Source organism: Calliphora vicina, chromosome 1, assembly GCF_958450345.1.
Source record: "Calliphora vicina chromosome 1, idCalVici1.1, whole genome shotgun sequence".
NCBI classification, from domain to species: domain Eukaryota; kingdom Metazoa; phylum Arthropoda; class Insecta; order Diptera; family Calliphoridae; genus Calliphora; species Calliphora vicina.
In genome coordinates, this window is record NC_088780.1 from 8,243,835 (window position 1) to 8,257,678 (window position 13,844).

Genomic DNA, 13,844 nt, shown 5'->3' on the forward strand with positions numbered 1-13,844 from the left:
TCATACACTTTTATTTCACATTTTTTTTTTATTTGTCCACATCGTAAATTTTTGTTTTCTGTAAATCTAGATCTTAAAATATAATAAATGCAAACAGAAAAAAAGAATAAGCAACAAAAAATTAAAAAAAATATGCATAAAAAAGCACATTTAATGCACCAAAATCATTCATTCATTTGTTTGTCCGTACATTCATTCCTTCACTGATTGGTGGTGTCTGTGTATATTAATGTTGGAACATGTGCTGTAGCAAATTTTACACTATCATTATTATTATTATCGTCATAAGTATAGCACAGCACATCACAGTATACTGTGCAACAGCAACAACAATAAAACAAAAATCATTATCCATCCAACCATCCGACATACATACCACTACTACAAATGTAGTATATAGAATACATTCCTATACAGTTACAAGTAAAACAACAATCATAAAAAACAACAAAATAACAGAGCAACACAGTGTGGTGCAGTTGCAGGACTCGAAAGGAGTGCAATGTTGGGTGGCAATTAAATGTTCAAAATGGATCAAAGAAATTTATTGAAAATATGGTTGAGATTTTCGAGTACATGTTGCTAGAATTCAGCAACATGTTGCGAAAGTAATACAACTTCTTACAGTAGCTATTCAACATGTTGCCAGTGCAATGCAGCATGTTGCGAGAACTATACATCAACATTTTCCAGAGTAAATAAACTATGAAACATGTTGCTTATGTTTTTAAACATGTTTCTAGAGTTTAGCAACATATTGCCAGAGTAAATAAACCCATTTGCCAGAGCAAATAAACATTTTGCAGGAGCTCATACACATGTAGCTAGAGTTAAGCAACATGTTGCTAGAGTTCAGCAATATGTTGCAAACATAATACAACATGTCACAGGAGCTATGCAACATGTTGTCAGTACATTGCAACATGTGGCAATAGTTATGTAATATGTTGCTAGAGTTCAGCAAAATATTGCTAAAGTAAAGCAACATGTTTCCAGAGTAAATAAACTATGCAACATGTTGCTTAAGTTTTACAACATGTTATTAAGTTTAGCAACATGTTGCTAGAATAAATAAACATGTTTTCACAGTTCATAAACATGTTGCTAGAGTTAAGCGACATGTTGATAATGTTTAGCAACTTGTTGCTAGCGTTCAGAAACAAGTTTCCAGAATTCAGCAATATGTAGCTAGATTTCAGAAACATTTATCCAGAATTCCGCAACGTGTTCCTTGAATATAGCAAAATGCCACTATTGCTAGAGTTCAGCATGAGATAGTTAAAGTTTGGCAAAATTTTGTGAAAGTTTTACCTAAGCGAAATGTTGTTGCTGGAATGCCGATACATATTCTCAGAGTTTTGCAATATATTTCTGGAATTTTAAAACATGTTGCTGAAGTGATAAAATAGAGTTGATACGGCTCAGCAACATATTGTGGAGTTATGATGCAAGTTTCACTTAATATTTAAAGAAGGACCGTCTTTTAGTGAACGACAATATTTATACAACATGTTGCTAAAGTAAAGCAACATGTTGCCACAGAAGATAAACTATGCAACATGTTGCTTAAGTTTTCCAACATGTTTCTAAAGCTTAGCAACATGTTGCTAGATTAAAGACACATGTTGCCAGAGTAAATAAACATGTTTCTAGAGTTAAGCGACATGTTGATAGAGTTTAGCAACTTGTTGATTGAATTCTGCAACTTGTTTATAGTGTTCAGAAACAAGTTTCCAGAATTCAGCTATGTGTTCCTCGAATACAGCAACATGCTGTTATTGATCAACATGTTCCTTAAATACAGCAAAATGTTGCTAGATTTCAGAAACATTTATCCAGAACTCAGCAACGTGTTCCTTGAATATAGCAACATGCCACTGTTGTTGATCAACATGTTGCTAGAGTTCAGCAAGAGATAGTTAAAGTTTGGCAAAATTTTGTGAATGTTTAGCTATGTGAAATGTTGTTGGAGTTTTGCTACATGTTGCTAGAATACCGATACATATTATCAGAGTTTTGCAATATACTTCTGGAATTTTAAAACATGTTGCTGAAGTGATAAAATGGTGTTGATACGGCTCAGCAATATGTTGCAAGTTTCACTTAACATTTTAAAGAAGGACCCTCTTTTAGGGAACGGATTTTAATGCGGCTGCATGCAAATATCACAGAGAGGTGCAGTACCCTGGGATTTGCTTTGATTTACAACAATCATAATGTGAGTATTACACATTGGTCTATGGAATTCTTGAACCACAAGTCAATTCTGATTTTCAAGAACTCTGGATAGATTAACATAGACAACTAATGATGCGCTAGACCTGAAGGTAAAACTTTCCTTTAGATACACAGAAGTCTGGTAATTTTTTAGAGCAGATAGCTAGATATTCAACTGTATTCCATGGGTTCCAGGACAAACTGAATTAAATTGTCTAGCTGATGGACTAGCAATAGCAAGGCTTTACATAGTTGTGATAACAGTTAAGGGCTGTCAAAGAATCAATCGACCTGTATTAAAATCAGAAAGACGTGTTCTTCTGTGAATTAATAATGGACAACGATCGCTCAAGTAATTGTGGGCTTCCTTAGTCTGTATACTAATATTGACAAGTGTTTAACAAATCCAGGACTAACTAAAGATCTATGAAGATCTTTTGGCAGAAACGTCTTAATGTTAAAATTTTGAACAGGAATTTTCAATCAAATGTATAAAAGACTGAAGACAAGGAGTTTGGATTTTATGTTAACTTAATTTATCGAACAGTATCCTGGATTATTGAAACAGAACAAATTCAACTTATTTGGCACACCCAATAACTCATTTGTATTAATTTTAATTTTAGAAAGATCTAACAAACATTTGAAAGTCGTTAAAAGTTAATTTATTTACAATATAATTGTCCCACAAGATCAATGCACTAAACAACTGATAAGCTTATGTAAATAAAGGTATAATAGACTCTAATCAATTTAGGTAATTTACCACAAATTTAACGAGCTTTTACCAATTTACCCACGGTTATTAAGCCAACTTCTTTAAACTTTTTTTTACGGAAATAAACATAAAAATACAAATAATAATATGTAATTATTTTCCTTTCCTATATCCGATACCCAAAAATAAAATAAAAAAAAACAACTTTCATGTCAGGTATGTTAATTCATTTCCAATTTGTTTATTAACTTTTATTTACATTTACACTGTCGAATAGAAAAAAAAACCATGAGAATTTACGAATTTATTATCATTTGAAGCATAAAAGAAGCGTCAACAGGCGTTTTAATTTACAAAACAACCTAAAGTATCCATATTTACAAAAGAAAACCATAATTTGTTAATTACTATTGTAATGTTAATATCACGCAATCATTACACACATTTCTATATCTGTCCTTCTCTCTGTTGGTAAACAGTTTTTGTTGTTTTTGCTGTTGCTTTGGTTTTTTTTTGTTTTTTGAGTAATCCATCGGATCGCATCGCATCACATCGCAATTCATCCATCCGTCTATCGTGTGGGAAACACACGACAAATCTGTTTCCCACGGTCTTGTATATTGCGTACTTAGTTTACAAAGAAATATACGAATGAATATAAAAAACAGAAATAATAAAAAAATACAAAAAATACAAAAAAAAACTTATAAAATAAAAAACATACGACAGCGGCCGCAGAGAACTGTCATCATTGACAATAAACAAGACATGCCCAGCTTTGATGAGTGTACGGTTTTTGGTGCGATCAATGGCCAACTGTGAGTAACTGAAGTACGAGTACGTTAAGAGAGACCAAGAGATGCCACATGGTGATTTTGTGGTTTTTAGCATAATTTTTTTAATTTTGTGAGATCACAGTTTAAACTTTATAAGGGGAACTATCAAAAAAGTCTGGATTTATTTTGTATTAGACATTTTTAAGTTATGTTTATGTCTTCACCACGATTGGTTAGAAGATTTAGAACTTAATCATGCCGTTTGTAATTTCTTTAATATTAATTTAAGATCCTTTAAACTATAAGTTGTCTCTTTCACCTCCGTTCATATGTTAGTTTAAATCAACTTTACGAAGGCTCTAGATATCTGATATACCCAAATCTTGTATCAAAATATCTAGAATATGTTCAAGAATTTTGGTATTGAAAATCAGTAAAATCGGTTTATAAATGTCTAAGATATGATCAAAATACCTCGACTGCCTCGATTTATAAATATTTTTTGATGTATCTCAGTTACAACCCAGTATGCAACATTTCGAGTCAGTTCTTTTTATCGAACTTATTTCGAATTAAAATCGAAAATATGAATTTATTATGATGCTCTATCCAATCTAAATTTTTTAGAATATCGTATTTTAATATTTTATAGAAATGGCGAATAATGTTCGAGTTTTTTTTTTAATGTCAAATTTTATTTTTGCACAAATTGACAAATTCATATACATACATATTATTCTTTTGTCAATTTGTGAGAAAATAAAATTTGATTTCTTATCCTATCAATAAGATATTCATAAAAATATAGTTTAACACGAAAAATGGATCAAAGACGTCTTAAAAGAAAAGCGCAGCCAATTATTGAAGTTGTTTTTGACAATTCGAATCTCATAATCAGCAAACATCAGAAATATGTGCAGAGTTTATTGCATTTGAAAATGAAAACCCATCTAACGCAACATTATTGGATAATAATAAAGGTATTGAATATGCATTATTTTAAGAAAAAATTGCTCGATGGTATAAAGTATACGAAATTGTTCATATATTTAATCGAAATCGAATCAATTTAGAACATTTTTAATACCGAAAAAGGTATAGTATATCGATAAAAATTAGAATCAGAATAATAAATAATTTTCGACTCTTTATCGCTCTGCACTCTACTTAGGAAAACACGCACATTCTCGACATTATATCGAAGTCGATATCGATAAAATTTTACGAAAAAATGATTCATTTTCGACATAACTTCGAATCATTTTGCATACTGGGAAGGTTTTCAAGTTATGTACATAGAGATCTTTATATCGCGATTGTTTAATTTGTCACCAATGAAACCTAAAACAAACCTCAATTGGCCCAGCGCCAGCGTAATCTAAAAATGCACTATACATCCATCTTTTGAAATCAACCCGTCGAGTTAATGAAAGTGTAGATCATTCCCAAATCACTACTGATGAGACATGTTTTATGAGTTTCAATCTCCGTTGTCAACTTCTGTCCCTTGCTACTTTTCTAAATGCGATACAGTTTGGTTACGTCTTTCGCAATCCCGTTATCCAGATAATTGCTTCAATGTCAATATTTTCAAGCAACGATGAATGTTTCGCAATCTGCTGAAGTGACATCCGGTATTGACCAAACGGACACCTTTCTATCAGCAAAAATTACGATATCCATTCCTAATATCCCGTGATACTAAAGAGATACGGTAGACTAAGAGACAGTCTCACATTGAGGTAAATACCACATCCAACTCTACGCCATGATCGCGAGCCGACATTTTTAAATTTTATATCGACAAATTTTAAAGACATTTTTGTAGTATGTTTGATATTGGAATATGCCGATCCATCCAGTATTTTTTTTAAAAATCCGGGACAGTTCAGGAATTGTCTTGAGTTAGAAAAAAATAGATTTGCTGCCTTAGTTTAAGTCAATTTTAATTTTATTATTGAAAAGTTGTGGAATATTTTTTTATCAGTTTTGAAGATTTTTTTTTTTAAATTTTTAATTTTGAAAAAAAATTCTAGAAATTTCTATAAAATTATTTGCTACATTTTAATCCCACTTTCTGGCCACTATATGCTGGCTTTACCATACAATATACAAAAAAAAACAAAATAAAATATTTGTATGCTCTTATTGGCACAAGCGTAGCATTCGACGAAGCCAAAGTGCATACAATGATCGGTAGCAATGGGACTTCAATAAAGTAGTTGATTTGTGTATAGAGAGAAGAGAGAGATAATGAGCAATACCATGAACAGAGTTGCCATTATTTTTAATATAAGATATGTAACTGTATATAATGGTATTTAAGGAGGACAACAATTTGAGAATTTTATTTATAAAAAGATTTAAAATAAGAAAGTTTGTTTAGGCGGAAAAAAATATTTCATCAAAGACTCTCAAATTAATTTCTCCGTGGATGTAAATGTAGATCTAATAACAATGATTTAAGGCAATTAAACAAACTTGCAAATGTCTGAATAAAAAAAGGTTTAAGTATGATCGGGTCTGATATTGCCCAGTATGCAACATTTCGAGTCAGTTCTTTTTATCGAACTTATTTCGAATTAAAATCGAAAATATGAATTTATTATGATGCTCTGTCCAATCTACATTTTTTAGAATATCGTATTTTAATATTTTATAGAAATGGTGAATAATGTTCGAGTTTTTTTTTAATGTCAAATTTAATTTTTTCACAAATTGACAAATTCATATACATACATATTATTCTTTTGTCAATTTGTGAGAAAATAAAATTTTATTTATTATCCTATCAATAACATATTCATAAAAATATAGTTTAACACGAAAAATGGATCGAAGACGTCTTAAAAGAAAAGCGCAGCCAATTATTGATGTTGTTTTTGACAATTCGAATCTTCAAAATCAGCAAACATTAGAAATACATATGTGCAGAGTTTATTGCATTTGAAAATGAAAACACATCTAACGCAACATTATTGGATAATAATAAAGGTATTGAATATGCATTATTTCAAGAAGAAATTGCTCGATGGTATAAAGTATACGAAATTGTTCATATATTTAATCGAAATCGAATCATTTTAGAACATTTCTAATACCGAAAAAGGTATAGTATATCGATAAAAATTAGAATCAGAATAATAAACGATTTTCGACTCTTTATTGCTCTGCACTCTACTTAGGAAAACACGCACATTATCGACATTATATCGAAGTCGATATCGATAAAATTTTACGAAAAAATGATTCACTTTCGATATAACTTCGAATCATTTTGCATACTGGGTGGGTAGCAAACTTAACTGGTATCAGAATACACATAACATAACATATGCAACTAAATTACACCGCCGAGAAATTAACCCAAACTACGTTTATTGGTCGTTCCCAAGACGATTGATCACGCTCCCGAACGAACCAAGTCTCACTCATCCAAACATTTTCAACTCAGCGACAGCTGTATCCAACGAAAGCAACCATTATTGGCTATATAACTCTGTTATTAAACGAATTTGCTGTTTGGTGGAGATCATTGAAGAAAAAGAATCACCAAGGCATACTCCAACGAACCTATCATGAGAATGATGGTAGAGTTCAATGATGTGTTTTATATAGTAATGCCATCTCCATACTGTTATCGAGATACAAGAGGTCTTCATATATGAATAATGGAACTACGTGTGACAGGACTGATAATCTTGCTTCCGATATGCGAACAATTATTAAGCAATATTCTTCAAAGATAAGATAATATACAATACCTTAGCACACTGTACAAAATTAACAGTTGAAAAACGTGTACTTGTAGTATTAAAAACTAATCGTCCTGTGATATCGATATAACGATATTTAGACGTTAAGTTAAAGCTTTAACTACTGACTCAGAGTTGGACCTAAACAAAGGAAAAAAACATAACTGCTCTCTGAGATCCTAAAACTATAATAAATTTCAGCAGACTGTGAAATTTTCTCATTAGGATCAAAACAATGGTTTTCTCAAGATATGAAATCCTTTAATAATTGTTTTCTTCCAATAAGCGCGGGTTGATCTTAAAATATAATAAAATAAGCTGTATGTGAGGTATTAACGAAATTCCTTCTCTTATTTGAATGGCAATGGAATACAACATCGTTCAAATATACACTGTGGCATCGCATGGTAGCACGAATCAAAGATGTTAAATTTCAATAACATAGATCCTACTGGAGTTGAATGATATCCTTTATGTTGACTTTGAGGACATCGACAAATTGCGGCTTATTGGTATAGAATTGCGACTTCAGGAACTCTCATAAGAAAAAGCTGGGTCAAATCACTCCAAATTCACGTTACCTAAGAGAGATTACCGTACCTAAATCGATCATACAGAATAGCGATCGCTGTGTGACACGTATGGCCATGGTACATATTCCCAGGTCCATATCGTTTAATTGGGAATAATATAAATTGGTTACCATACCGCTCATGTTGACGGACTTAACAACGTCGTTTTCAAAGAAGTACAGGCCGCACAGTTGGGTAACGAAAAGAAGTGAAAATAAATCTGTAACTTCCAAACAGATTTATATCCGCTATTAGCAAAAAACCAGACTAAAGTGGGTAAACTAACTGAAATTTAAAATTAATTTTCAAATTAGAAATATCATAAACCGTAAGAGGATTCAGAATAAAAATTTGGAATCATTTTTAATTGTTCATATACCAGAGGTAACTCACTTTGGGGTCTTGAGGCTCCCACTATACCTCCTCTTTAGCCATGGAAAATATTACTATAATCATAACATCTTAGAAGTTACAGATTTATTTCCACTTTGTTTTAGTTCCCCTAAAACACATCACGTGTCGGTTGGCATTTGTGGGACATAAAATCGCAAACACTTTCTCATAAAATATTAGAATATTAGTAGATTTCAATGACAAATTACATTTAATTGTCTTATTTATACCATTTTGGTAATGTAATTAGAGTTTTAATTTGTGGTAGGTTCCAAGACACTTGCAACACAAAGCGTTGTTGCAGCCTGAGCATATCATATTTGTGCGTTTTTCGATACCAAGGGAAGCTCTGCGACAATGCTTCTCTTGCTCTACTGGCAAGTGATCTCCGACATTGTAGTTATCACTTTTTGAACCTTTCGGAGTTCTTCACCATAGGCGACGTGGGATTGTCCTTTGGCTTGAATTTCCTTCGGAAATCATGGTTTCAGCAAGAGAGACCAGAAATTCTTTCAACTATAATTTTTGTTTCTTACATTCGGTGTACACAATCCACGCTAACCATCAGCAGTTGGTAGAAAACTGTCTTCCACCATTTTTGAGACTAACCGCTAAAATCACAAACTGCAGTCTTATGGTCCGATAAGTCGACTTCTCCCATAATTCTGTTATAGTTATTGATACTTTCTGAGCACTTGATTTTGTTCTTCGTACCGACTTTATACTCGTTGCACTCGTTAGTAAGGTAAAGAAGAATTTTGTCATCTCTTTCAGACGGTAATTAGTACTTAGACTGAAAGTACTAGCGGGCATTAGGGGTAAAATATACCCAATGGACAACTGGCTGTCACTCGTAAGTTTTTCCATCGCTTTCATATGCCACATTAAGATTCTTGTCAATTTCTGATGCAGATTAGTTGTCATCGGAACTCTCAGTCAAATATTCTCTTCCAAAATCCTCAAAGTCATTATCAGAGTCCGACTCTCGCATACGCCCAATGCTAAATTGTTATAACTTTTTCTTTCCTTGAGAAAGTTTCCTACCGTAGGAAACTGAGTTTGACAGACGTCTCCAAAACAACCTCCATGACCTCGACAGACTATCATCATCGATCCAAACTTATTGTAAACTCTTTCTAAAATACAATAAATGCAACAGATTTTTTTACAAAAAGCTTTTCGAAATTTAAAATTTGGCCAAAATATTGTAAAATTATTGTGAAAAATGCACAGAACCAACAAAAAAGTAAATTGTAAAAAAATTATGCTTAAATCTAAGTTTATATGTTTTTTTTTTGCTGGCCTGCAGAAACACCCAAAGTCTCTGACAGGAATCGAACCCGCAACCCTCAAATTGATAGTCTAGTACTCAATCGCCTAGTCTATGGTGTCCTACCCTTCATGTTTCTATTGAAATGAACTATGCACTTGTTCAATCTTTTTCCCTCCCTCTATTTACAACAGCAACATATATGCATTTTCCGGTTCAACAACTAAATAAATGCAATCCTCCAACCAAATTCCTGGCAACCCTAGTGATATCTTTCCCAATGGGAACGAACACATGAATATTTCTTATTCAGTTTCTGTTTGTCTGTTACGGTTCGCTTAATACGTTTAAAAACACCAGCTAACGGACAGACAGACATACCGACAGACAACACAGCTCAACATTCAGACAGACGGAAACACCAACCGACCGTCAGCAACATTCATTCGTTCGTATCTATGGGTTCACAACAAACAAAACAACCAGCAACAGTGTGAGAAAATATAAAAACACAAAAAAAAAATAAAAAACATTTTAAACACAAATAGGAGAATTTTGAAAGCATAATATAAAAACTAAATACCCAACAAGATTAGGTCTCATTTCAAATACAAAACTCGAGCTTAAAACATCGCGCTGAACTCGATCGCAAAAACGCAAACCAAATAAGAATACGTCTTAATAAAAAATAAACTTTTCATAAACTAAAGTGTGTAAAAATTCAAAATAAACTAAATAATTAATAAAAAAAAAACTAAAATATTAAAAAAAAAAAATTATGGTCATGGAAATGTCCAAAACATATCAGTATCGCAAGGTTATGAAACCTTTGCTGGAACGTAAGCGTCGCGCCCGCATCAACAAGTGTCTGGACGATCTCAAGGATTTAATGGTGGAATGTTTAACACAAGAGGGTGAGCATGTCACTCGCTTGGAAAAAGCCGATATCTTGGAATTAACTGTGGAACACATGCGCAAATTGAAACAGCGCGGCAATTTGGCTTTACGTACCACCACACTTAATGCCCATGTCGAATCCTTTCGCTCAGGTTATGTGCATGCAGCCGATCAAATATCACAAGTCTTACTGCAGCAATACATCGATGATGATGTCAAGGGCAAACTAATGAAATTCTTATCCTCGCGCCTTATGGATATGCAACACAATGTTTTGATACATTCCACTACCAACACATCCTCCTCATCGCCAGCCATGCAAAAGACCTTCTTTGATAATGTCATCTTTAGAGAACAAACCAAATCATCACCAACAACATCACCTCAGCTCTCGGCTAAAACAACCCAAATCATGGATAGCAGTAATATCACAGATGATTTAAAGGAAAACGATATGATTGATATAATCACCGTGGATAATTCCAATTCTATGGATACAAATTCACAATTATCCAATGATTCCAGCAGTTCAGAACCGGTATGGAGACCTTGGCAAAAGGAATCAACGGAACTATGCAAAATCTGAAATTAACACTTACTACTTCCTCTTGTAATTAAGCACCTCTTCACTAAACTTTCTCTCCTTCCAAATAATTAATAATACTTAAAGTTACCACATTAATCGAGAGCATGAGCTCATCGAAAAATGTTATAACAACAACAGAATCTTTAGTCTTCCATCATTCATTTACTAATTGACACTTGTGGCACCAGTGAAATTCTATCAATTGTGTAAATAACTAAATATAATTAATATAAAAGCTGTGATATATTTAATTAATAATAATAATAATACTAAATAACTACTAATTTATACAACTTGAAGATATTGATTTTATTTGGTTAATAAAAAAACCAAATCTAACTTGATTATCTGACTTATGTAATAAATTTAAAACTAGAATTACAAAGATTATACACTCAGGTCTCGTTTTATGCGGATTTTTTTTATGCGGATTCAAATTTATGCGGTTTTTAAATAATTTTTTTTTTAGAATTTTAAAAGATTTTGAAATTTTATATGTTTTTTAAAGCTTTTTTACCATTTTTAAATTAAACCAAGTTTGATCTGTTTTCCGGATATCAAGAGTTGCATAAGCAACTTAAAAATTATAAATCGCAAAGTTTAATGACAAATTATTTTGCAAGAAAAAAAGCAATTGAAGCTCCTAAAAATTCTTTGTTTTCGTCCCCTATTCACTAGAATAATACTATTAATTCTATTAATAATATGATTATATCATCTAGTGATGAAAGTGAAGTTGAACTAATTCCAAAACGGTGCAGACAATTATTCAGTGACTCAGATTAATCATACATATTTACAGAATTTCCTTAAAAAATGTGTTAGTTCTTTTTTTTATCATTTTCACTTTTTCTGTAATTAATGAATTAATTCTATGTTTTTGTTTATTTTTTTAACGTATTTGGATTTTATTGTTTAAGTAAATTAAATAAATATATATTTTTGTTGATTTTTTTATGCGATTTTGTTCTGATTTTTTAATTAAAATCTGAATTTATGTGGTTTTTCAGTATTTTGGAACGAATCATAATTTTTATATGAAGCTAGAGTATCGTTTTATGCGAATTCAGTTTATGCGATTTTTTTTGGAACGCATCTATCGCATAAAACGAGACCTGAGTGTATATGTTTAAAATTAAATTAAAAAAAAATATTATTTAAAATGCAATAAATTAAGTGTTTTTATTTTATTGAGGCAAACATTTAAAGGTTAAGGAGATAAGCGAGTTTAGAACAAGAGGCTTAACCTTGTTAGGCGAAAGATTTAATTTGTATATTAGTAACTGTTTGAGATTTTTTAAGTCATGGAAATATAACCATATACGGACACCACTACGTGATAAAATACAAAAAAAAGACCCGTGTCTCCCAGTTTTGCCCCAAGTCATGTACTTTTTATTTTATGGGCACCCAAAGATTTTGGGCCTCAGTGTAATTTTTTGCAAAAAAGTGATCATATTCTCAGGCTCATAGCTTACAAACAGTTCGGAATTTTGATTTACTCTCTGAGGCAAAGTTGTAGCTCTTGTCATAAAGAAGAAAAATTGTGAACTTATAAAATCCAAAAAAAATCATCTTCATGATCAATCAATCGCAAAAAACTTTAAAAAAATTGAAATAATTTTTTTTAAAGCTGCTTAAAAGTATACTTTAGTTAATAATAATTTAATGGTTTACGGCCCAAAACATTTAATTCCCTTAGTTTTTTCTTACTAACTTACACACCGTAAGTTACATACGATCGACTTATTGGACTTTTTTTAAACATCTATATATTTAAAACTACAAGGCCTGACTCTTTCATTCACTCACTCATCAGTGAGTGAGTGAATGAATGAGTCAGGCCTTGTATTTATACCCTACACCACCATAGTGGGGAGGGTATTATGCGTTTGTGCAGATGTTTGTAACGCCCAAAAATATTAGTCTAACACCCACCTTAAAGTATACCGATCGACTTAGAATCACTTTATGAGTCGATTAAGCGATGTCCGTCCGTCCGTCTGGTCGGCTGGCTGGCTGTCCATGTAAACCTTGTGCGCAGAGTACAGGTCGCAATTTTGAAGATATTTCGATGAAATTTGATACATATTATCAAGGGCCAAGCCTATTGAAACTGGCTGAAATCTGTCCATTATTTCACCTAGCCCCCATACAAATGTCCTCCCGAAATTGGACTTTATCGGTCATAAATGTTTAATTTATATATGTATCTCCACAAATTCCGCTCCAAATAAGTTTTATATACACAAAATTCATGTCACCAAATTTTGTTACGATCGGTCCATAATTAGTCATAGCTCCCATATAGACCCGCTTCCGAAAATCACTTTAACGTGCATAAATCGCTTAAAAATGTTGGTAAACACACAAAATTCAACATAGTTAACTTTAATATAGACATAAATAATACGACCTAATTTCATGGTGATCGGTCCATAATTGGTCATAGCCCCCATATAAGGCCCACTTCCAAAAATCACTCAAAAATATAAATTATTGAAATTTTAAAAGAAAAATTTGTTTTGCTCTTTTACTTAGTGTAGGGTATTATATGGTCGGGCTTGACCGACCATACTTTCTTACTTGTTTTATATAATAGATGTTTACAACAAAAACCAAATTAGTCGATCGTATGTATTCTTTTGTAACGGTGTGTA

General features: G+C 32.1%; 1 protein-coding gene across 1 annotated transcript; it reads left to right on the plus strand.

The window, feature by feature from the left end:
- The first annotated feature begins 10,102 nt into the window (after window positions 1–10,102).
- E(spl)m3-HLH (Enhancer of split m3, helix-loop-helix) lies at window positions 10,103–11,570 on the plus strand. The gene has a single exon (XM_065515766.1). It carries the CDS (start codon window positions 10,480–10,482, stop codon window positions 11,182–11,184), a length of 705 nt encoding a protein of 234 aa, XP_065371838.1. The 5' UTR covers window positions 10,103–10,479; the 3' UTR covers window positions 11,185–11,570.
- The last annotated feature ends 2,274 nt before the right edge of the window (window positions 11,571–13,844 follow it).